The sequence below is a fragment of the Mustela erminea genome, chromosome 7 (assembly GCF_009829155.1).
Source record: "Mustela erminea isolate mMusErm1 chromosome 7, mMusErm1.Pri, whole genome shotgun sequence".
Taxonomy (NCBI): Eukaryota; Metazoa; Chordata; class Mammalia; order Carnivora; family Mustelidae; genus Mustela; species Mustela erminea.
Window position 1 is genome coordinate 59,814,451 of NC_045620.1, and position 25,734 is coordinate 59,840,184.

Sequence of the window (25,734 nt, forward strand, 5' to 3'; positions counted from 1 at the left end):
CGGCTGCCCTTGCAGGCCTGCCAGGCTCTCTTCCCTGCTTCCCTCGGCAGGAGGCTGCAACAGGGAGAAAGCAGCGCTACATTTCCAGCCTCCTATCCGCAGCTGCTCCCTCCCATACTCTGCCGACCCGTCTCCTCCCAGCCTATCCCTTACTGCCCCGTATGCCAGCCACGGGGCGCTGAGGGGCACATTCTCCAGCTCTGGGAATGATACCTCTTTCTCTGTCAGATTTGTTTTTCTCCCACCTCACACTAGATGGGCTCTAAGTTCCCTCTCAAGGCCAGGCTATTTAGTTATCTGTGCTTTCTGTCCAAAAGCCACCTTGCTGGGGTTCATGGGTTTGGAATGCCTGCCCAGGATCCCCCAGGATCTGCTACAGGTGTGAGAAGGCCTCACTACACAGGAATGAAAAGCCTCAGAAAAGTTGGTAGTGTCAGAGTAATCTGCTTATTTGCCCATCTGTCTATCTAATTATTCATTTGGAGTTATTTCAATGTAGGCTCCTGGCATCTGTTCCATTTGCTGCTTTTGGAATTTGTGACTCATCTACTTCAGTCATGCATAGAAGAGGAAGAGGAAGACGACGACGTGGGAAATCTCACGGAAATGCTATCAGATGACCAGTCTCTTGTCCAGCCAGACCAGGACCCTTTCCACCCTCCAGATTCTTCACCAACTCAGGAGTATGAAAGCCCAAGTGTAGATCCACACCGAGTGACCCTGAAACACATGGGCCTGAGCCGATGTTCCGTGGGTGTGAGCAGTGTGGTTCTCAGGGTCCTGGGCTTCCTGGTGGACGCTGACACGGGCAATAAGGTACAGATACAGGGCCCCCCAGCTTCTGCAGTCTTTGCAAACAAAATAAGAACTCTAACATGGGGGCGCCTGGGTGGCTCAGCGGGTTAAGCCGCTGCCTTCGGCTCAGGTCATGATCTCAGGGTCCTGGGATCAAGTCCCGCATCGGGCTCTCTGCTCAGCAGGGAGCCTGCTTCCTCCTCTCTCTCTGCCTGCCTCTCTGCCTACTTGTGTTCTCTGTCAAATAAATAAATAAAATCTTTAAAAAAAAAAAAAAAAAAAAAAAAAGAACTCTAACATGGTTAGGAAGCCCATAAAGATCACTTTGTACTGACAACAATACACAATTCTAGATTTGTCTTTGATTTGGGAGATTTTGCCAGAGGTGATTATAATAGCTTATCTGTTGATCACTGGTCAGCTCAAGTTCATGGTGCATAGATAGGTCCCCGGCACACTCAGGGGTATGGAATATTTGAATGGCCTGGGTCTCGCCTTCCCACAGCTTACTAGGCATGGTTAGACTAACTGAGCTAACTGAACTAAGAGAGAAGCACTGAGCACACCTCTGGTGTTTTGGATTTTGAAAAGATGGAATTGGGGTACATCCTGAAAGATATAAAAATGAGAATTGCTGGGGAGCCTAGGTGGCTGAATCTGTTCAGTGGCCAACTCTTGATTTCAGCTCAGGCCGTGATCTCAGGGTCATGAGATCAAGCCCCATGTCCAGTTCCATGCCAAGCATGGAGGCAGCTTAAGATTCTCTCTCTCTCTCTCTCTCTGCCCTTCCCTCCTCTAAAAAAAAAAAAAAAAAGATTCTCTCTGCCTCTCCCCATCTCAAAAAAAAAAAAGAATTGTTATTTATCTAATACAAACTATACACCCTTTATATGCATTATCTCAAAGCCTTACAATACTGCAGAGTATCTGCTCTTATCATTTTCATACCATGCTGAGTTCACTGAGGCTCAGAGAAGCTAAGTGACTTGCACAAAGACACAGCAAGTAAATAGTGGAACAGAGATCAGAGACCTGGCCTGCCTGATCTCCAGTCCATTCTTCTCCCACAACATGAGATCAGAGGAGGGTGATCCACGCCCCAAGGGGAATAGGACTCAGATTGCAGAGGTCAGAGAGGGGGGTCCTCTCTGAGTGCCAGAAAGAGGAGCCAACCTGATGGAATAAGCAACTGAAACTCCTCTGTTGACCAAGGAAGCTGGCGGGGGTGGGGGTTGGGGTGGAGAAAGGGGATGGTGTACCTGGAATTAAAAAAAAAAAAAAAAAGTGACCTTAGTACTAATTTCTAAAACTTCTATAGACGTGTTTGGAAGTTTAGCCACTTTGCATAGTGTTTCTTCTGCACCCTCGAGTTTGGTCCTCTTTTGAGAAGATGAGGAGTCGAGTTGGGCAGGAGATCCAGACAGAGGCGTTGCCCTTCACCGGAGTGAACAGTGGTCTTGCTCATGGAAATGAGTCACAGCCTGAAACTGTCCATGCCCTACAGTCCTCACAATAACCAGACCCTCCCAAGAACCTTTCCTTCCTGAACAAACCCTCATTCCAAATACTGCAGTGTGCAGAGAACCCTGTTAATTTTTTTTTTAATGAAGATTTATTTATTTTTTGAGAGAGAGTGTGAGCAAGGGGAGGGGCTGAGAGAGAAGGAGAGAATCTACAAGCAGACTCCCCACTGAGTAGGGAGCTTGATATGGGGCTCAATCCCAGGACCCTAAGATCATGACCTGAGCTGAAACCAAGAGTTGGACACTTATCCTACTGTGCCACCCAGGCGCCCCCAGAGAATCTGTTACTGAGCACTACTTAGATGGAATGCCAAAAATTATGTAAGCAGGAGCAAAAGAAATGCCTCTCAGGTTTACAAATTCTGTCTTTGGTTTTTGTTTTCTTGGGGATTTATAAGAATCTTTAATCAGCTAACATATATTGTGATAGAGAATCAGATAGAGTGTGTGGTGTTTCCCAAACCTGTGTGATCATGGAAGTGTATTTGAGCATTCTGTAGAGTTAGTGGTCTTTAAAGATTTTATTCATTTATTTGACAGAAGGAGAAAGACAATGAGAGAGGGAATACAGGCAGGGGGAGTGGGAGAGGCAGAAGCAGGCTTTCCTCTGAGCAGAGAGCCTGATGCAGGGCTTGATCCCAGGACCCTGGGATCATGACCTGAGCCCAAGGCAGATGCTTAATGACTGAGCCACCCAGAAGCCCACAGTTTTTATTTTCTTACAATAGTAAGTTCATATATCCATTGGTCATTGATGCTGTTGGTGGAGTAGATTCAGATGTGTGTCCATAAATAAGAAACTCACCTCCCCTGAGAGGTGTATGTGAAGCAGACATGACAGGCATAAAATAGGGATATAGTGACATACTGATCTCAAATCAGGGACCCAGCGGCAGGGGCAGGAAAGCGGGGCCCCCTCAGGAGAGCAACAGCTGGAGACAGTTAGGGCATCATTCACAAGCTGGTACGTCAGGGCTGTTGGCAGAGAGAAGGCCCATTTAGACCCAGCTGGCCAGGCTGTGCCCAGCAGAATGTCTCTCCGGGCACTCTGACCCTCTGGACAATGTACCCTGTTCTTGCAACAGGGCCCCACAAGGGCTGGCCCGTACACTCTGGAGCATTCTATGGAACCCTGCCAGGACAAGCGATTGTGCTGGGTGCTCAGCTCCAAGTGTGTATATCTCTACACTCACTGGTTGGGGAGATAGCTAAGACTGTAGACAAATTTGACATGGCCCTTGGTCACCAGAGTAACTGAGAGTAAACTTTTACTTCTTGGGCCACAGTTGAAAGCTGGTGGAGAGCAGACACTGTCAGCTCCTTGTGCTGGACATTTAAATGCACCCTTTCAACAACCCAATGAGATGTACCAACATTACCCCCATTTCACAAATAACATATCTGAGGCTCATGAAGGGTTGAGTAATATTTCCAGGGTCACCTTGCTATAATTGACAGAGTAGGGATTCAAACCTTTATAGATCTCTGTCCCTTCCTAACACCCTCTCTCTCCCCAGAAGATGCTACCATGTGCTCTAATTCCAAAAGCAATAACTTGGGAATAAATTGAAAATACCTTCGACTCTGATGATTTGGGAACGTAAGTGGGCAATTCTAGTACATAACTTCCTGGGTTCAAATGCCCTAATTTCCCTTCTTAGTTGACAACCTTGATTAGGTTGCTTAATTTATCTGTTCCTCAGCTTCCTTATCTACAAAATGGGAATAATAATATCTAATTCCATAGGACTATTATGAAGTTTAAATAAGTCAATGATTGCAAAATTCTTAGAACGTAGTAAGACCCCATAATCATTAGTCATCATTATTATTTCTCCAAAGAAACTTAATCTGAGTCCCTTTCCATGACACTCCACCCAATCCCCTAGCATCTCCAAAGTTTGTTGCAGTGGGGTTTGACCTATATTTAATTGGTGGAAACAGTAGAGAAAGACATTAAATACTTAATTGAACTACATAATAAAGCAATATAGGCAGATGAATGTCAGATAACCCAAAGTAATATGCATTAGAGATTAATTAAACCTGCTTCTGTTTGTGCATGCCTGCTGAATTAGCTATAATGACTTAAACACTCTAACACCAAAAAGTTACGCTCATCTAATTTTTATTGCATTTATCATTCAGCATTTGCACTCCTCATCAACAAAAAAGCACACCCTCTGTGTCCCATCTGCATTCATCTGCCACGAGTTAACAGCCCATTCAGCTGCACATCTGTGGCTTCCTCATTCTTTGAACAATTTAGTGCTGCCCTGCACCTATGAAAACATCCAGAGTCAGCATTCTGGACTGCCGTATCCATCTGTCACTCTTCTACACACCAGCAGCATTCAACATAGGAAGGTGCCCAGGAGTGTTTAAGAATAAAGTTAAAAAAAAATCACAGATACTAAATAAAGAATATTCTTTTAAAAACATACCACACGGAGGGTCACCTGGCTGGCTCAGTCTGTAGAGCACGTAAATCTTGATCTCAGGCTTTTAAGTTTGAACCCCACATTGGGTATAGAGGTCACTTAAAAAAATATTTAGAAATAAAAAATAAAAACATACTATGTATTTTTCACTTTAGGGCATGTACTCAAGAAGGAAAACATGGCAAAGATATTTAAAAACAAGGGACTCTTGAGCTATAGGACAAAAGTAAAGACCACTTTTTTGAGAGAGAAGAAACACGTCCTCTCATTGGGTGGTGATGGTTATTGTCAAATTTAGGGAGAAAGAGTGAGAAATACTTTCACTAACCTTGCATTTGAAGTTGTCTTGTGTACATCTTTGTAAAATATATTCACTTATGGAAGGTGGAGGGGGTTATCTATGAAACCAGACCAGGAAAATATGTCTCTATCCATTTGAAAGTAATTATGTCCAAGGATATGCTAATCTCAGTACCATCAGAACTAAGGGAAAGAAAGCATAGTATCCTTGTTTCTCTGATAGGAAACCTTGCTCAGGCAAATTAGATGGCTTATCCTAGAGCAGGCCCTAAGCTAACATTAGAATCGGTGAATCTCTCAAATCTATTACTACCCAACTGATTGTTAATTTAACCAATGACTCTTTTCATGGTTCCCCCCTGGCCCTTATCTATTGGTATACTTGATGAATGGTAGAGGGAGAGTCTATGTGGGAATTTGAGCCAAGAATGCAGGGATTGGTATCCATCTGGAAGACAGCCCAAGTGAACGAGCATTGCAACCACATGGAGCCCCTTAGACATTTCACAGGTTCCTTCTTGATTTTCACAATGAATCCACGTTCTCTTGTGTCTTTAATGGAAGAGTGCTGGATTGATCTTAGCAACTCACAAACAACAGGCCCATTCTTTTTCCTAAAGAGAGCCCGCCTGCTTCACCCTCCATGGGCCCTCTTTCTTGTACCATCTCAGGTTTGAGATTCCTTCCTTGAAGTCTTCACCAGGCCCCGAGCACTCCTTAAAGAAATTAAGATCTCCCATAATATGAACAAATAAAGACAGAAGCTTCCACTTGAGATCCCATGGTGGGGTGAGGGCATGGTAGAAGAGTATAAATGGTGGGTCCTGCAACAGGAAATAACTTTTCTTTCTATCTTTGCCTTTTAAAACATTTCCCCCTTGCAGCTCATCCAGCTATTACTGGAGGACAAGGCCACAGGAAGCACAGTCCGACTCAGCGTTCCTGTGGGACAAGAAGCCCTGGTAACCCTAAAAGATGGACAAAAATTTGTAATTCACATATCAGATGTACCCCCAAAGCTCTGAAAATATTTTTTTTTCTGGGAAAGCAGTGCTGATATATAAGATTATTTATTTGAATAGGATGTAAGAAAACATAGATTTTCCCTTTGAAAAATATATTAAATGCTAAAGTTTTTGTATTGATAAGAAGATTTTATGTACATAATAGAGGTAGCGTTGTCTATGGTGCGTTTATATGTATTTCAAGAAGTTCGTTTTGATGAATCATATAAACCGATTTGGAGAAAAACTTTTGCCTCTATCGCTTTTCTTTGGAGCCTTTCAGGTGTGTTTATCAGGAACTTAACAGAAGAGACATTTGAGGAATCTTGTTGGGAGTAGAGAAATAGATCTCTGAGAAAGGTAAAGTCTGAAGAATACAAACTGATACAAGGAGTAAAAGGCCAGTGGTCACAGTTTTCTTCCCCTTGGTAGTGCCTTGATTGAAATAGAATTTGCAGAAAGATCCCCTCAGGCAGTGAGGAACAGACAAAATGTAATTTGATACCGACTGTTAGGCTTACACATTGGTCCATTGAGAACATTCTTAAAGGGAGGTCAAATTTTGAACCCAACTGTGTCTGCAGTAAATGGCGATGTCCTGCTTTGAATCACTTTTTATTCCTCTCTTTGTTGCAAAATCCTAAGAAATGCTGAAGCTAAGAATAGATCCTTGTTAAAACCAGACCCATTTTTATGTAACTGATTATAATATTTAAAAGGAATTTAACAATTCATGCTTAACATGATTTCTGGCATAAGTGGAGATAATGGAGAATATTTTATTGAGCTCATGTTATTTAAGAAATGAATTAAATTTCCCTAAATGCTTGGAAATTTTAAAGAAACACAAGAACTTTATGTTTCTAGATTCATTAAGAATTATTCATCTTTCTGGTTAAAGAAGTATCATTTTTCAAGGCCCTCTACTCCCACACTTAATATATTACCTCATTACTTAAGCTCTCTGAGAGTTGTTTGTCAAAGACTAACTCAAAGATATTCCTTTGCTCACTGTTCAGTGACCCTGCGTATCATTTGTTTGCTCACATGTAAGTGGAGGGGTAGGAGACTGAGTCAAGGAACAAAGGTAGCACCAAGATGTATCCGTCTGGGAACAGTGAATTTTGTTTGCATATTTGGGGGTAAACTGATTAGCTGAGAGCCAGCAGACGACATAACGTCCTTGAAAAAGCCAACCAGGTTTATCAAAGGCACTAATCTGAATTGCTTCTCTCTGGGGTTAGAAGTTAGGGTACAGATGAGGGTGGATAGTAAGAAAGAGGAGTTAAAGGGGCTACTGGGACCCTCATAATGTTTCCAGTTCTTGGCTGGGGGGTGGCCATACAAGTGTGTTCACCTTGTGAAAATGCGTCACGAACATTATGATTTGATTTACTTTTCTGATATATGTTATGTGTGAAAATGTATTTTTAAAAATAGAAGGCATTGCACACATAATGGGGACTTTGCTAGAGGTTCCTGCTGGGAGAACGGCTAAGAAGCCTGCAAGATTTCAAGAGATAGTGAGCCAGGCTGGAAAGCCTCTGAGGCCAGCGAGCACCGGTGTGAAAATGGGACTGCTCCACCATGTACATCTTTGTTTTTCCCCTCTCAATCCACCTCCCTGATGAGCTGAGGCAGGAGACCCAGCAAGGAGACCAAGAATCTAACCACATCCTCCTGCCCCACTTCAGGCCTCAAGACCCAACACGGTTCTCAGCCAGGAGAAAGAAGAAATGTTAATCCTTAATAGAGTTTGACATTTGGATTATTACTCTGGATCAGACATTCTAATTACTCAACAGAGGTGGTTCCTGTTTCATTCATGGAAAATTATACTCAGAGACTGAGATTGTCTTTGCCAATAATTTATTTAACAAAAATTCACTGAGGGAATTATAATTTATAATGATAATATGTCACAAGCCAGTAGCATCCAGGATAATGTCTCTTCAGGAGCCAATAAAGAAAGAACATACTCAAAACAAGTGATAGATTAATTACACTACTGTTCCACTCAAAGGGGAGATGAAAGAAAGAAAGTCCAAATCTAACTGAGGTGTACCGTTCCACAAGTTTGTTCTCAGAAGAGTCGGCTGAGCCAACCAAGAGCCTATGTCCAGTGGCCAGCCCAGACTGAAAGCATTTTGTTGCTAGAACACAATGCTAGCAGAGCCAAGGTGCTGGTGTCGGCGAGGAAGAGGATCCCAATCGTGGGGCCCCTGCATGTTGCTCTACTCCCAACAAGGAGTAGCCTCGCCACAGCAGGAGCTCATGTCCCAAGGTCTTCAAAGAGCTCTTTAGATCACCAAAGAGTAGCCTCGCCCAGATGGAACATTCTTGGTAAGTCTTTGCAAATTCTTAGTATTAAGGGTTTCCTCTCTATAAGCACTCAGTGCAGCAGCTTTGGGGGCATCCTTTTGACATGGTCACCCAACGTAAACCAAGTCACCGTTAGATCAAGATGACATCACTTAAACCATAAAGAAGTAGATGTGAAATCTACAGTTCTTATGATTGAAAGTTACTGGTGGTCTATTATGTGAACATGAACATGAGCATAAATTAAGAGCACCCTCTGGCCCCTTCCCCAAACTTGGGTTTTTATCCAAGAGCCAGAAATAATTCACAGAACTAGTGGCAAAGATTATTTTCTGCTTGCACCATCTATCCCTTCATAATCTGGGCATGACAAACTAATCCTTAATGGCTTAAAACAGCCACACTGTGTATATTATTCCTCACTGGTCCTCAGGTCGCTTAGACAGCTATGCTGCTCTGGGCTGGACCTTGTGAACCTCACCTGGGCTCACTCAGCCATCTGCCACAGAAGCAATAGTATTTTCTGAAATAGTCATTTGAAATAGAAATACTAATGACACCATGAAACAGAAACCTGCCCAGGGCCCATCACTAGTGTCAGTATGGTGCTTGCAGAAAGAGAAGCACATGAAATAGCCCATAGATCTTGGAACATAAAATTACACCCACAATGATGCTGAATTTGAATCCACTCACCCTCTGGCAGCAGACAGACCTTACAAACACAGGTATTTGATCTACAATGTATGGCGATGTATTCTGAAATTAAATATTTGTCATGTATATTCTTTTACCAGGTATACTTTAAGCATCAAGGATCATCATGGAACTAAACAGGCAAATCCCTGCCCCTTCGGCCTTTATATTCCTGGTAGAAGACCCCAACATGGAACTAATTAACGGAAGTCTGATGTCTTAGGTAGTGATTGCTATTACTAGGTGTAATACTAAAAATAACATACAATAATGGGGATAGTGATGGGGAGACAGGTGTTACTTCTTATAGGGTTCTCAAACAAGGTCTCCTTTACAAGGTATAATTTGAAAAGAGATCTAAAGAAAGTAGAAAAAAGAAATTGTGATGATCTTCTAGAAGTGTGGGACAATGAATCAGAGTCACTGAGTAACCCATGGTAGGGAGTCTAGGAGCAGAACTCACAAATCAGAGCACCCAAAGGTTTATAAGCTCCAGGGAAGGGTGAGTCAGAAGTAAACGTGCCTCTGCCCTCCCACCCTACCCCCTCTCCACATCCAGGAGGTGACAAAGAAGGCTGCTGTGTGTATCAGGTTGGGGGCAAAACTGTCACTCTTCTCACTTTTCCCCCAGCCCCCAGCAACCATTCCTTTTATTGACAAATGGTATACTATTGTATGGATATATCACATTTCATTTATCCATTCATCATTTGATGGACGTCTTGGTTGTTTTCCCTGAATGGAAATGTAGATAATGACATTTCCACTTGAATAATGCCTCTACAAACATTGGTGTACAAGTTTTTGTGTGGACATGCATTTTCATTTATCTTGGGTATATATACCTAGGAATGAAATTGCTTGTTCATATTCTAACTCTGTGTTTAACATTTTCAAGAAGAGCCAAACTCTTTTCCAAAGTGACTGTACGATTTTATATTCCCATCGGAAATGGTAATGGTTCCACATTTTCACCAATATCTATCCCCTGCCTTTTTGATTATAGGCATCTTAGTGAGTGTGAGGTGGTATCTCATTGTGGTTTTGATGTGTGCTTCTCTAATGACTAATGATGTTGAGACTTTTCTCATGTACTTATTGGCCATTTGTGTGACTTCTTTGGAGAAATGTCTGGGGGTTCAAATCCTTTGTACATTTGTAGGTATGTATGTATGTATGTATGTATTGACTGATTTTTTTAAAGATTTTATGTATATATTTATTTGAGAGAGAAGAGAGCATTTGAGCAGCAGGAGGGGCAGAGGGAGAGAGAGTATCTTAAGCAGACTCTGAGCTTGGAGCCCAATACATGGCTCAATCTCACCCTAAGATCATCACCTGAGCCAAAAACAAGAGTTGAACACTTGACACAATGATCCACCCAGGCACCCCATTTGCATATTTTTAGATAGGCTTATTTGTTTTCTTGTTATTCAGTTGCAGATGTTCTTTGGATATTCTGGATACAAGTCCCTTGTCAGATACATGATTTGCAAATATTGTAACAGTAAATACTGCAGGACATCTCTGTAACTGAATGTTTTACCTAACAAAAAATCCATTCTTTCATATCATCTAATATTTAGCCCACATCCAGATTTCTCAACTTACCTCAGTAATAGATTATTATATATATATATATAATTATATATAATAATAGATTAAACTTCATCTTATGTCTCCTAAATCTTTTCATACCTATAACCATACATCCATAATTTTTCATGCCATTTATTTGTTGAAGAAACTGGGCTATTCATACCGTGGGGTGTTCCACATTTTGAATTATATAACTTATTCTATTGCATTCTATTTTTCCATTATCTAGAAGTTAAAATAAAAACTTGGGCAGATTCAGGCCAAAATTTCTGTTTGTTTCAAGCTTTTATCGAAATTCTAGTTAGTTGGGGCGCCTGGGTGGCTCAGTGGGTTAAGCCGCTGCCTTCAGCTCAGGTCATGAACTTGGAGTCCTGGGATCGAGCCCCGCATCGGGCTCTCTGCTCAGCAGGGAGCCTGCTTCCTCCTCTCTCTCTCTGCCTGCCTCTCTGCCTGCTTGTGATCTCTCTCAATAAATCTCTCTCAAATAAATAAATAAAATCTTTAAAAAAAATAAAATAAAAATAAATTCTAGTTAATTAATAGAAAAAAAAAAACCCTAAGGGTTGCTAGAGGAGAGGTAGGTGGAGGGATGGTGTAACTGGGTGACAGGCATTAAGGAGGACACATGATGTAATGAGCACTGGGTGTTATATGCAACTGACGAATCACTGACCTCTACCTCTGAAACTAATAACACACTATATGTTCATTGAATTTAAATAATATTAAATTTAAAAATAAAAAATAAAAGTTCTATGGAAAATAACAAAAAATAAATTCTAGTTAGTTATCATATAGTGTAATATGGGTTTCAAGAATAGAATCTAGTGATTCATCACTTACAGCCTTACTGACACAACACCCAGTGTCCTCCCAAGTGTCCTTAATCCCCGTCACCCATTTAACCCATCCCCCCACCCACCTTCCCTGCAGCGACCTCAGCTGTTCTCTATAGTTAAGACTCTCTTATGGTTTGCTTCCCTCTCTTTTTTTTTCCTTCCCCTACGTTCATCTGCTTTGTTTCTTAAATTCTACATATGAGTGAAATCATACGATATTTGTCTTTCTCTGGTTTACTTATTTCACGTAGCATAATATGCTCTATCTCCATCTCCATCTTTGCAAATGACAAGAATTCATTCTTCTTATATCTAAGTAATCTTCCAGTGTTTATATATACCACATCTTCTTTATCCATTCATCAGTCAATGGTTCTTTCCATAATTTGGCTGTTGTTGATAATGCCACTATAAACATCAGGGTGCATATGCCCCTTCGAATCTGTATTTTTGTATCCTTTGGGTAAATACCTGGTAGTACAATTGCTGGGTCATAAGGTAACTCTATTTTTAACTTTTTGAGGAGCCTCCATACTATTCTCCAGAATGGCTGCACCAGCTTTCTGGTGCAAGAGGGTTCCCCTTTCTCTGCATCCTTGCCAACATCTGTTGTTTCCTGACTTGTTCATTTTAGCTTTCCAACAGGTGTGAGGTGGTATCTCATCATAGTTTTGATTTGTATTTCCCTGATAATGAGTGATATTGAACATCTTTTCATGTATCTGTTAGCCATCTGGACGTCTTCCTTGGAAAAATGTCTATTTATGTCTTCTGCCCATTTCTTAACTGGATTATTCATTTTGGGGCTGTTGAATTTGGTAAATTCTTTATGGATTTCAGATACTAACCTTTTATCAGATATGTCATTTGTACATATCTTCTCCCATTTCGTAGGTTAGGCCAAAATTTTTTAAAACGCTTCATAGACAGCCCTGAGCAATTCCTACTTGTGCATACACTATTAATACTCCATGCCACTGTAATGTGCTGAATGTTTGTGTTCCTCCAAAATTCATATGTTGAAGCCCTAGACCCCAGTGTTTTAAGATGTGGACTTTGGGAGGAAACTAGGATTAGATGCTCATGAGGGTGGGGCACTTGTGATGGGTTTAGTGCCCTTATAAAAAGAGAAAAAGAAGAAAGGCCATGTGAGAACACAGTGAGGTGGCCATCTATAAGCCAGGAAGATACCCCTCACTGGACATCAAATCTGCCAGCACCTTGATCTTGGCCTTCTCAGCCTCCAGAACTGTGAGAAATAAATGTGTGTTGTTTAAACCACTTCGTCTATGGTATTTTGTTACAGCAGCCCAAACAGACTAAGACAGGCCTCTGTCCCACATTTGGTGAAATTAAGGCTTGAGGTTGATCACGGGGCTCACGTATCACCAGGCTGGTATATCCACTATGAGAGTCCACTCAAAATTTCACTTAGTAGTTTATATATTGATTACTGTTGTCTATCTTGATTGCTTCATTAGAGGTTGCAAAATGATTTTTTTCTTAATTTTCTAATTCCTTCTAGATGTATTAGATGGAATTTATCTAGAAAGAAAATCTTTCCCTCATCAACAAATTGGTTACCTTGAAATATAATTGAAATGTAAGAGGAAAAGCAGGATAAATGCTTGGATTGTTTTTACTTTAGAAAAAATAAAATAAACCAGATGCCCTGATAACTTTCAGTGATGACTACTGAGAGTCTGTCTTTACTTTTACTTATACCTTACACAACTATAGTACAATGTCAAAAGCAGGAACTGAACGTTGGTGCTGTTTGTGTACAGTTCTGTGACATTTTGTCATGTGTAGATATATGTGACCACCACCACAATCAAGATGCAGGACTCTTCCACCATCACAAAGACCTCCCTCAGGCTACCCTCTTATGGTTACACACACCCCCCCCCCCATGTATCATCACTAACCCTTAGCAACCACTAGTCCATTTTCCATATCTATAACTTTGTCATTTTGAGAATGTTATATAAATGAAATCACACGATGTGCAACCTTTTGAGCCTGAGACTTTTTCCCTCAGCATCATGTTTGTAAGATCAACCCAAGTTGTTGCGTGTATCAGTTTTTATTGCTGAGTAGTATTCCATAGTATGGATATGCCCATTTGTTTAGCCATTCACATATTGAGGGACATTTGGGTTGCTTCCATTTTGGGGCTGTTACCAATAAAGTTGCTATGAACACTGATGTATATAGATTTTTGTGGGAAACATACAGTTTTAATTCTCTGGGGAAAATGCCCAAGAGAGCAATTGCCAGGGAGTACGGTAAATAAATGTACGTTCAGTTTTTAAAAATAACTTCCACCATTATTCTTTCTGATGCTTAAATTTTCCATCTTTTCCCAGTGGAAGACCTTCTGATTTGCCTCCTGTGTTTTTCTGACATGACCCATTAATCTTTTCTAGCTCTGTTTCTTTTCTGACTCAAGAAGGCATCGTAGGCACAACTTGTACATTTCCAACCCCAAACTTTAAACCATGCTTTGTTACCTCTGACCACTTGCCTCTCATTGTTCTTTACAAAGTATTTATGAACACGAAGTAATGAGTGAGCAGTAGATCTGCAATCTGTTCTCTCCCATTACTAGTCAAATCTTCTTACAAGGATACTGAGGACCAGTCTCCTGCAACCAAACCTGAGATTATTTGCCAGTGGGAGAGTCCTTTGGGATAGCAGCAAATACCCATGATTCTGGATTGCTTACAGTAAACAAACCTGAAATCTCTGGAAAATGTTAGTAAGCCAAGTAACTGAGTTCCAACTCAAAATAGCTCCTTCTGGGTAAATGCTATGACCACAAACATCATTTAGAGACCTCATGTGCTAGTCATACACTGCTAGCACGACTATAAGATGGTAAAAATCATATTAGAAAAAGTTTGGCTGTGTTCCTGTTTGGGCTATCATAACAAAATATCGTAAGCTGGGTGGCTTAAAACACAAACACTTATTTTCTCACAATTCTGGAGGCTAGAAATGCAAGATCAAGATACCAGGTGACACGGTTCCCGGTGAGAACTATCTTCTTGCTGTTCCCTACACAGTTTCCTTGGGGGCAGGAAGTTGGGCAGAAGAACTCTCTCATTTCCTCTTCTTGTAAGGCCACCAATCCCATCACAGGACCTCACCCTTAGGACCTAATCTATCCCTAATTACCTCCCAAAGGCCCCATCTCTAAGTACCATCACAATGAGGGGTAGAGCTTCAACATATGAAGGTGGGGCCACAAATAGTCCATAATACAGTTTTGTATAAACATATACCTAATATATCAGCAGTGATTTTATTTCTACATAATTAACCAAAAGAAAGAAAACATATATTCACAAAAAGACTTGTACAAGAATACTTATTGAAGCTTTATTTATAATAGACAATAGCTGATAACAAGACTAATATCCATCAATAGGATAAGAGACAAACCCATTTCAGAATATTCCTTGTATTCATGTGTTTGAGCTGCCATAACAAAACCACAGGCTGGGTGGCTTAAAGAACAAAAATTTCTTTTCTTGCAGTTCTGGAGTCTGGGAAATCCAAGATCAAGTTTCCAGTTGATGCAGTTTCTGGTAAGAGTCCTCTTCCCACTTGTAGATGGCCACCTTTTCACTTCATCATCTTTTCCTTGGTGCCCATATATAGGGAGAAAGAGAGTTCTCTGATGTCCCTATCAGGGCATTAATTCTATCAGATCAGTGCCCACTTTTTCAATTTCACTTAACTTCAATTATTTCCTTCGAGGCCCTATCCCCAGATCTAGCCACCCCCAAACATATGAACTGGTGGTGGGAGATAGACACAAACATAACAATAACAACAAATTATCGAAAGTGTAGTACAAAGATAAAGAGACAACAGATATGAAAGACAGGTTAGAAACCAGAGAGGTCTAAAATGTTTCTAATGAAGGAAGGAAGGAAAGAAAGGAGGAAGGAAGAAACCCATACCTAGATGCATACCAAAGACCTCGAGAAGAGGTTTTAAAACCACAGGAGAAATAAAGAGCAGTCATCTTCAAAGGAGTGGCCATGAAGCTGAAACCTGATTTCTCAGCAGGAACATGGAAACCAAAAGTGGAATGATAACTTCCATATGTTGAAGACATGCCTACTGCTAGAATTTCTATACTCGGAGGAAATAATTTCTGTGAGTGAAAGAGAAGTAAACTTTAGACAAACAAAAGAGAGTTTGCCACTAGTAGGCCCTCGTTAAAGGAATTCTAAAGGATATGCTTCAGGAACAAAGAAAATGTTCACAGATGGAAGATCTGAGATACCAGAACAAGTAAGAGTGAGGAACTAAATATGGAACTAAATCAAAATAAACGTGGACTGGGGTGCCTGGGTAGCTCAGTGGGTTAAGAGTTCAACTCTTGATTTCAGCTCAGATCATGATCTCAGGGTTTTGAGATCAAGTCCAGAGCTGGGCTCTGCACTCAGCAGGGAGTCTGCTTGAGATTCTCTCCCTCAGCAACAACACCCCGCCCCCCGCCGCCAAGTGTGCCTGTGCTCACTCTCTCAAATAACATCTTTAAAAATAAATAAATGTGGACTGGAAAAAAGAATAATAACAATGTCTCATTGTATTAAGAGAAATACAGCATTAAAACAAAAATAACATGTAAGTCAGGAGAAGGGACAGTCTCTTTAACAAAGAGTGATGGATCAATTTGATCTCTGTAGGGACAAAATGAACTTCATCCATACACAGAAAACATCTTTAAATGGATTATAGACTTAAATGTAAGAGATAAAGCTATTAAGCTTCTAGAATAAAACATCATAGATATTTTTCATGGGCTTAGGTAGGAAAAGATTTCTTAGGATACAGAAAGCACAAACTATGAAAGAAAAAAATTGATACATGTCATCAAAATTTTAAATGTTTGTTCTTCAAAAGACACTGTAAAGAAAATGGAAATACAGGTCACAAACTGGGAGGAAAATATTGGCAAAACACATACCGGGTTGGACGGGTATGGAGAATATATAAAATAACTCTCACCAACTCAAAAATGGGAAGACACAACCAGATTTTTAAACCAGTAAAGAGTTAAACAGATGCTTCACCAAAGAAGATAGACAAAAGTAAGCATGCACATAAAAAGCTGCCCAATATTTTTTGTGTGTGAGAATACATATATTTTTTTTTTAATATTTAATTTATTTTTTATTTTTTTTTTACTTCCAGCATAACAGTATTCATTATTTTTGCACCACACCCCGTGCTCCATGCAATCCGTGCCCTCTATAATACCCACCACCTGGTACCCCAACCTCCCACCCCCCGTCCCTTCAAAACCCTCAGATTGTTTTTCAGAGTCCATAGTCTCTCATGGTTCACCTCCCCTTCCAATTTCCCCCAACTCCCTTCTCCACTCTAAGTCCCCATGTCCTCCGTGCTATTTGTTATGCTCCACAAATAAGTGAAACCATATGATAATTGACTCTCTCTGCTTGACTCATTTCACTCAGCATAATCTCTTCCAGTCCCGTCCATGTTGCTACAAAAGTTGGGTATTCATCCTTTCTGATGGAGAGAATACATATTTTTATTGAGCAGTTGGGTATGAGGCTTAACTTATTCATGAGATTTGCTCAGTTTTATTTATTTTTTTAAAGCTAACCAATATTAGTAGTCATTGGATAAATCTAAGTTCAAATTGCAATGAAATATCACTACATACCTAGCAGAATAGCTAAAATTAAAAGCCACCCAATAGCAAGTGTTGCCAAGGATGTGAAGCAACTGGAACTGTCGTGTAGTGTCAGTGGGAAAGCAAAATGATATAGACACTTTAGGGGAAAAGGCTTGACAATTTATTATAAAGGTAAACCTATAATTACCATATAGCCCAGCAATCCTGTTCTTAAGTACCTACTCGAGAGAAACGAAAACATGTGTCCCCACATAGACCTGTATATGAATTTTTTAAGCAACTTTATGCATAATAGCCAAAAAAAAAAAAAAAAAGGAAATAACACAAGTATCCATGAACTGTTGGATGAATTAACAAAGTGGTATATTCACACAAGAGAATCTTAGTCACCTATAAAACAGAAATCACTACTAATATGTAGAACAACATAGATTAGGCCATGTGATTATGGAGCAAGAAATCCCAGATCTGCAACATTGTAAGCTACAGGCCCAGGAAAGCCAGTGGTGTAGTCCCAGTCCAAACCCAAAGCTCTGAGAAGCAGGGGTGTTAATGGAGTCAGTTCCAGCCAGAATCTGAAAACTTGGGAACAAAGAATGCTGATGTCCAAGGGCAGGAGAAGATGGGTATCTCAGCTCTATTCAGACCCTCAAGGTTCAGGTGATTCCACCCTTATTGTTGAGCCCCATCTTCTTTCCTCATCTACTGACTCAAATGCTAATGTCTTCTTAAAACACCCTTATAGGCACACCCAGAAATGATGTTTTAGCAGCTGTCTGGGGCTCCATCAGCCCCCATGAAGTTGGGGCTGATTAATATTAACAATTACGCAAAGATAAGCTGTGGCACTTTTCAACACCAAAACACTGGAGTACAGAAAATAAAATTAATTCTTACAAATCAATACCAAAAAACCCACAGGGTAACCCAATAAAAATAGAAAAAAGATATTAACAGGCATTTCCCAAAGGAGGATATCCAATTGGCCAATAAAAGATGAAAAGGTGATCAACCAGTCACATTAGTCATTAAAATAAAAGTTATTCGTTACCATTTCTTATCCTCCAGTCTGGGAAGAGGAGAAAAAAACCCAGAAAATCTAACAATAATCTGTGTGGATGAGAATGCAGAGCCACAGGAACCTCATACCTCGATAGTAGCAAAGTAAGTTGGTACAATCATTCTGGAAATCAGTTTCACATTACATAATAAAATTAATCATACTTACACCCCACAAGCAACAATCCTACAACAAGGTATATACTCTAGAGAAACTCTTGAATGTGTGCACCAACATCTTAGCTTAGGTCCTGCCTAAGGTCTAGACCAGAACATGGCACTCGGGTAGTTTACCTTGAGAGAGTCTTTTTTTTTTTTTTTAAGATTTTATTTATTTATTTGACAGACAGAGATCACAAGTAGGCAGAGACACAGGCAGAGAGAGAGAGGGGAGCGGCTCCCTGCTGAGCAGAGAGCCCAATGTGGGGCTCGATCCCAGGACCCTGAGATCATGACCTGAGCCGAAGGCAGAGGCTTCACCCACTGAGCCACCCAGGCACCCCTACCTTGGGATAGTCTTAAAGAACAGTAGTGGTGCGCTAGAATGATTATACCAGGGAGAAAGGAAAGCCATTCGAAGGGGGTGTCATTGAGAGTCAGTGGAAGCAACTAGGGCTCAATCTTGCTGGACAGCCTCTGAGAAACTGTATAAAGTGAATTGCCCACCTCTGACCTGGAAATGGGGAATATTTATCCATTGGCTCCTGTCCCCATTGCCCAAAGATCCCTTTTCTTGGGATCTATGAGTAGAATAAATCACCTTTGCCATGGCATTTATCTCTTGATCTGCTGGCCCCACCTGATCTGCCTAAGAGAACCTATTAACACATCTACTGACAATACTTGAATAAATGATCATATAGCTACACAATGCAATACTATACAGCCATATACATCCACAAACAACAAAACAAGGATGATTCCCACAAACAGAATTTTGACTGAATGTACAAAGACACAAAAAAATACATCAATCACGATTTCATTTACATAAAGTTCAAAATAGGGAAAAGGGAATCTACAGCATGGAGCGATGCATACGTAGGAAGTCAAACTGTAAAGAAAAGCAAAGAAATATGTATCACAAATGTCGAGATAGTAATTACCCCCAGGAAAGGAGGCAAGGGATTGTGATTTGGGGGAGGGGCAGATGGAGAGCTTCTGGGGAACTGGTAATGGTCGTGGTAATATTTTCTCACTGAGTGTTTTTAACAGATTTTCTTTTTAGTGATTCTTTAAATTGTACATATGTATTTTATGCATTTGCTGCATACATCCTCTTAATCAAAATATTTTTAAATTGTTATCATGTGACTTGATGAATGAGCAGAGGAGTAAAGAGTGAGGGGGCAAATGGATCAAAATGTTAATTGTATTATCTACCCAGTGCCAAGCGCAGGTGCTTGCTGACTGGTAAGAGGCTGGTATGGCTGCTGCAGAGTCCGGGAGGGACATGCAGTGAGGACAGACACACAGGCTACAGGGGACCTATATACTAGATTAAGGAGCTTGGACCTCTTCTGGCTGGCAATGAACAGCAAGAATCAGGCATTTATTCTTCACTTCATGTGCTGGGGCTGGTGGAGGAAAACGCCCCCTTTCACCAGAGCCTCAAAGGAAGAGGGAGTCCCTCCTGGTCAAGAGCAAGAGCCTTGGGGGAAGGAGGCAGCCAGCAGGCTTGCCCAGTTCCCTGAGGAGCTCATGAAGGGAAAGCTGCTATGCTGAGCGTCTCTGGCCGTTCAGCTCTGAGCTCCTCCTGGCCCACTGGGATAGCTGTGACTGTCCTTATTTTGCAGACACAGCCAGTAGGTCATAGAGCAGGATTTGAATTCATCTGAAGTCGTTTGAGGCAGCCCATGTTTTTAATGACTTGCTCCAGTGTCTCTGCAAGACATCATTCTGGGGGCGAAGGAGAGAGGTGGTTAAGTCAGCAGTAAATAAGGATGGCAGAGCCATGGGAGGAGACAAGATCCCTAGGAGAAGAATACCAGAACTCCCCTGAGACTACCAACAGAAAGAGGGCATCCTGGAAGGATGGTTGGGTCGGATGGGAGGAGGCCACCCTGATGTACACTGAGGAGATTAAGTAGACTTTACTAGGATTATTGATTTTTTTGACAGAAAGGGACACAGCTAGAGAGGGAACACAAGCAGGGGGAGTAGGAGAGGGAGAAGCAGGCTTCTCGAGGAGGAGGGAGCCTGATGTGGGGCTTGATCCCAGGACCCTGGGATTATGACCTGAGCTGAAGGCAGACTAAATGACTGAGCCATCCTGGTGCCCAATTAAGTAGACTTTTTTAAAGAATAATGGCTTTGAAGAGAAGTGAAAAGGAGGAGGGTAGATGGGGGCGGGGGCAGGATAGACAATGGATCCTCTGGTTACTACCCAGTGGAACATTTGCCAAAATACCTACAAAAAGTCTGGTGCTAGTTCTCGTTACTTTGATCCATAACAAATTGGAAGTAGGACTATTTGATTTGGGATAGAAAATCTAGAACAGAATATATATCTCTCTCTTTTTTTTTAAGATTTTATTTATTTATTTTTCAGAGGTAGAGCGAGAGCAAGCACAGGCAGACAGAGTGGAAGGCAGAGTCAGAGGGAGAAGCAGACTCCCCGTGGAGCAAGGAGCCCGATGTGGGACTCGATCCCAGGACGCTGAGATCATGACCTGAGCCGAAGGCAGCTGCTTAACCAACTGAGCCACCCAGGCGTCCCAGAATATATCTCTTTATGGGCAGATAAGGGAATGCTATAAGCAAAAATGTAAATGATTTTGAATTATGTTGATATCTATAAAATTACTATCAGAAATAGCCCAAATTTCCACCAGTAAGAGAATGTTTTAAAACTGTGGTGCATTCATACACTTCTCTGCCTCGTCCATCCCAGGCACTTCGTCTCTGGGTGTCTGCTCTCTTTTACTTTAGTTGATATGTAAACATTTGATTTTGCTTTCAGATGAACTGACGACAATGCGTTCCTGTCTGAGTAAAGCGTAAAGACGGTCATTGTCCTTACAGAGGAAGGGAATCGGCTTTGGCATCAGATTGACTCCGTGCTGATCTTACCTTCACCGTTTACTCCTCTATAAAATGATACCAATCTCTACCTTGGTCTGTTACCAAATATAATGCCCGCTCCATGCCACACACCGTTCTGAGTCTTTGCAGATGTTAACTTAATCCACCCATCCAACACCCCTATGAGCTAGCTACTCTGGTTTGCTCGTTTTTCTAATAAACTGAGGCACAGACAGATTGAGTGACTTGGCACGTCACAGAGCTGGTGACGAGAGGAATGTGTTGATTCGGGATTTGAACGCCCACCGCCTTCTGGCTGCAGAACCCGTGCCATCCAACAGGAAACCAGCCCATTCCCGGAGCTGGCAAGCGGTGAGGACTCTGCGCACGGCGGCTGCAGGACGTGCGGCGTGCAAGTGGAATCGGCTTTTCCGGGAGGGAGGCTGGACTTCTGAGCGCGGGCGTGAGGCGGTGAGGACCCCGCCCGGGAATCCTGCGGCGGTCCGAAGCGGAGTCCAGCTCCGCGCGTCCGCCGCCGCAGGGGGGCGCTGCAGCCCTCGCCAGCCGCCCGCGCGCTCCAGGCGGTCCCCGCGGCAGGGCGCGCCGCTGCAAGATGTCCGTGCGCCGCGGCCAGCGGCCCGCGCGGCCCGCCACCCGCCTCTCCTGGCTGCTGTGCTGCAGCGCCCTGCTGTCCCCGGCCGCGGGCTATGTGATCGTGAGCTCCGTGTCCTGGGCCGTCACTAACGAGGTGGACGAGGAGCTGGACAGCGCCTCCACCGAGGAGGCGCTGCCCGCGCTGCTGGAGGACTCGGGCAGCATCTGGCAGCGCAGCTTCCCGGCCTCCGCACACAAGGAGGACGCGCACCTGCCGCCTCCGCCAGGCGCCGCCCGCGCCAGGCCGCCCCCAGCGCCGCCTGGGATGTTCTCCTACCGTCGCGAGAGCGGCCCGAGGCTGCGCCCAGGCATCGCCCGCTTCCTGGCCCACGGCAGCGCCTGGGGCTGCCTGGCCACCGTGTCCGCCCACGAGAAGGTAAGCCGCCCCGCCGGGAGCCGGCTGAAGGTGCGTGCCTCGCGGTGGCCTGGGGACGGGGAAACGCTAGAGACCGCCCCCGGGGCTCGGACCCAGGTCTCACAGACGTGCCCAGCGGGCTGGGTTGCACTGTGGACGGCGCATAAATAATGGAACCAGATTGTGCTTTGCTTAACGTGGCAGAGGGGGAGGTGCTGACAGCCAGGCATCCTGCCAGGTGGATGGGGACTGAAGTGCAGTCTTGAGATGGTCAAAGAGAAGTACGCATAACCAGTGCCTGACCCGTCCAGACCTGGACAAAAGAAGCCAGACCTGCCTTTGGCATCCCAGAGTAGGCGTGTGCGGCCTCCCAGCCCACGGCACCCAACAGACCCGAACTTCCTGGTCACCTACTGGAAAAAAGATGCCACGGGGTTTTGGTGGAAATTGACATTTTGAAATAATGGAACTCAAGAATTTTCCTGGAAAGGAGGTTTAGGGTGCAAAGTGTATACATGCTGGAATGAGATGTTTTCTGCTGCAATTTTATCATTCAGTTCGCAAATGTTTTAGTCACCTGTTAGCCAGATTTCCACCTTAAGCCAAATGGCACGGATAAATATGGAGATGTACACACCCTCCAGAAAGCTTTCAGGGCTGGTAAGATCCATATAAGGGTTTTATTACAGGGAGGTAGTTTGAAATCCTATTTAATTTAAGCAAAAACAAATTTTGGGGGAATTGTAGGTCATTGGGCAGCAGGCAGGCTCTGAGCCAGGTGTGGGTATCAGTCTCACCCATCTGGAAACTGGCCAAGTCACTGGGTTGTCCACTTTGCTTTCTTCCTATGTGAAGTTAAGTGGTTAGGGCTATGTAGTTCTGAAGTTCCTGTTTTACTCTGAAAAAATTAAATAAGTTTATTCTGATTATGGCAGTGATCTTAACCACAGTCACAGTCTCCAAATGGTTTCTCACAGTTATATATTATGCTCCTAAGACACACCTTATGAAGATATGAAGCTTAAATATGAAGCTGATCTTGGTTTAAAACACAAATTGTGGGGTGACTGAGTGGTTCAGTTGTTAGCCGTCTTCCTTCAGCTGGGATCATGATCCCAGGGTCCTGGGATCGAGCCCCACATCGGGCTCCCTGCTCAGCAAGGAGTCTGCTTCTCCCTCTCCCTCTGCCCCTCCACCTGCTTGTGCTCTGTTAGATAATAATTCCTATGTACACATCATGTGTGCAAAGCATGACTCTAGGCAGTTGGACAAGCTGAAAAACAGAATCTGTGAATGAACTTATATTACCATTTTGGAAGACTCCTTAACATTGCGTCTTCTTCAAAGAGGAGAGCCATCCCTTATTCCAAGTCTACACACCCCTGCCATATAACACTGGAAAGACAAGGACAACCCTTGAGTTCTGAGCTCAGTGACAATAAGGAGCACTCTGTAAAGAGTAAATAAAGCTCAGGAAGATTGGGAGGCAGAAACCAGCAGGGTTTGGAAAAACCTAAGAAATATCTGAGAACATGACCTCCTTCACTGGATGATCATGAACAAAAGTGAGTGTAGCGTGTTTCTGTGACTTCTAGGGTGAGTTGCTGAATCATATAATGGAATATTGATTACAATAAAAAGTGTAACTAATACATAAGAAAATGGTGTGGCTCTAAAAGAAATAGTTCCCCCCGGAGACCAGAGATCACATAAGATATTGAAGTTAAGACCTAAGTTCTATCCCCGAAGTTTTCAAAACCTTGGGAGAGTGGGGATCCCAGGGGCAGCTTGTGGGAAATATTCTAGCACCCTTCCATGAATTTCATCTCCCCTCCCACAAATAATTTTAAATTGTGTAAAGTGAGCATTTTCCTATGTAGATGCAGCAGCTTCAAGGACAATCTCCTAGCTGTTCTTCCACACAGAATGCCCCTGTTCAGCTCCTCTGTAGAAATTCTGGAGCCCTCCCCGTGTGAACTGGGTCAGTTGGAAACTACTGTGCCTTCATTTACTACCTGTCAAAACCACAGTGATGCCATCCTCGTTGTTATATTTCCTGGCCAGAGACACACGTGAAGCTCCCAGCTCAGATCAATCCAAAACCTTGCATTGAAAAAGCCCTTTGCGCTGTTTGTTAGATCCCAGGACTGCCGTTTGGGAACTGCCTGCCCATCAGCGACGGCCCCTTGAACAACAGCACTGGGACTCCTTTCTTCTATGTGACACCCAAGGACCCTGCAGTGGCCGATCTGATGAAGAACCCCATGGCTTCCCTCCTGCTGCCAGAATCGGAAGGAGAGTTCTGCAGGTAGACAAAGGGGTTGGCCTTGCCTTCCGAGGTCCGCTGCATAAAGCAGGGAGGCTGTGGGGTGGGACCGCTTTGCATCACGTGACTTTAGCAGGGCCGTGTGATGCCAAGTGATGTGTTCTCACCAACCTGAAGTGGCAAGAGTGGCTTTCCACTCTTCGGGATCAGATTGATTTCTGCCACTCACCAAGCTGTGTGGTTGCGAGCAAGTGGCTTCAAATTTGGGGGCATCCGCTTCCTCCTCTGTGAAATGGGAATAATAATTCCTGCCTCATAGGGTTACTGGGAGGGGTGAGGGTCTTGTACAATACCTGGTGGGCAAATGGCAACTCTTGTTATGATGGACAAGAGGTAGGAAGGGGAGGCTGGTGAAGGAGGGATCCAGTAGTTGGTCTGTGAGGCGCCTGGAGCGTGGAATCCACTTACCGCCCTCCAGGGGGCTCCCTAGTTCATTCTCTGTTGATCGTTTTTCAAATTAATTTCAAACCCGCCGTTCCCCACCCAACCAGAGATGTGTGCACAAAGACCCCAAGTTCTTTAACCCTCTTTTTCAAAAAGTCTAAAGGAAAAGACACTTAAGTGCAGATGGAACTTTAATCCTGCACTTGTGTAGAGCCTGAAATCGCATCCTGTCTGGGAGATTTCTGCCCCAAGCTCGAGTGGGGGGCTGCCTGGCAGCACCCCCTGAGGAGCAGCGAATGTAGCAGGTGGCCCCAGGCAAGTACCCCAATCCCCAGGACTCTGTCGCTTCATTGTAAAAGGTAGTGACGCTTTAGGAACTAGGCTGGATTCATCCCAATTCCAAAATTCCGGTATTCTTTAGCAAAGCATAAAAAACATATTAAGCAAACAAACTGATTCATTCTTTCGGGGGGTGGTAGTAAAGCAAATGTCACCCAGGTAAAAGACCCCATCGCGTACCCTTGGGCACTGACGAGAAGGAGAGACTGCATCGGGCTAGAGACAGTTCAGCGGACCCAGTTCCCTCTGTAGGGCCCGGCAAGAAGCCAGAAAAAGGGATGTTTCCTCTTTCATGGAAGAGTCTCTCTGTTCTTGGGCAGCCACGCTTGCTGGCCCCAGAAGGATATTCCCAGGATACCCTTCTAAACATCTGAGCAGTTCCTAAGTCAGA

The 25,734-nt window shown here is 43.1% G+C and overlaps 2 protein-coding genes across 5 annotated transcripts in view; both read left to right on the forward strand.

Moving 5' to 3' along the window:
• RFX8 (RFX family member 8, lacking RFX DNA binding domain) overlaps positions 1-21,518 on the forward strand; it is an 85,527-nt gene extending 64,009 nt beyond the window's left edge. Inside the window, exons 14-17 of one of the 2 annotated variants that reach the window (XM_032351764.1) lie at positions 500-816; positions 5,944-8,406; positions 15,062-15,112; positions 21,224-21,518. In XM_032351764.1, coding sequence (XP_032207655.1) covers positions 500-816; positions 5,944-6,084 — 458 coding nt within the window. In that variant the 3' untranslated portion in view covers positions 6,085-8,406; positions 15,062-15,112; positions 21,224-21,518. Of the gene's footprint in view, positions 1-499; positions 876-1,093; positions 1,446-5,943; positions 8,407-15,061; positions 15,113-21,223 lie in introns of those variants that run through there. The other variant, XM_032351765.1, reaches the window with a different exon arrangement.
• Positions 21,519-21,733: 215 nt separating this feature from the next.
• The window catches only part of CREG2 (cellular repressor of E1A stimulated genes 2), a 34,633-nt gene continuing 30,632 nt past the window's right edge, over positions 21,734-25,734 (forward strand). For all 3 annotated transcript variants that reach the window (XM_032351768.1, XM_032351766.1, XM_032351767.1), the window contains exons 1-2: positions 21,734-22,315; positions 24,433-24,602. In XM_032351768.1, coding sequence (XP_032207659.1) covers positions 21,899-22,315; positions 24,433-24,602 — 587 coding nt within the window. In that variant the 5' untranslated portion in view covers positions 21,734-21,898. The remainder of the gene's footprint in view (positions 22,316-24,432; positions 24,603-25,734) is intronic.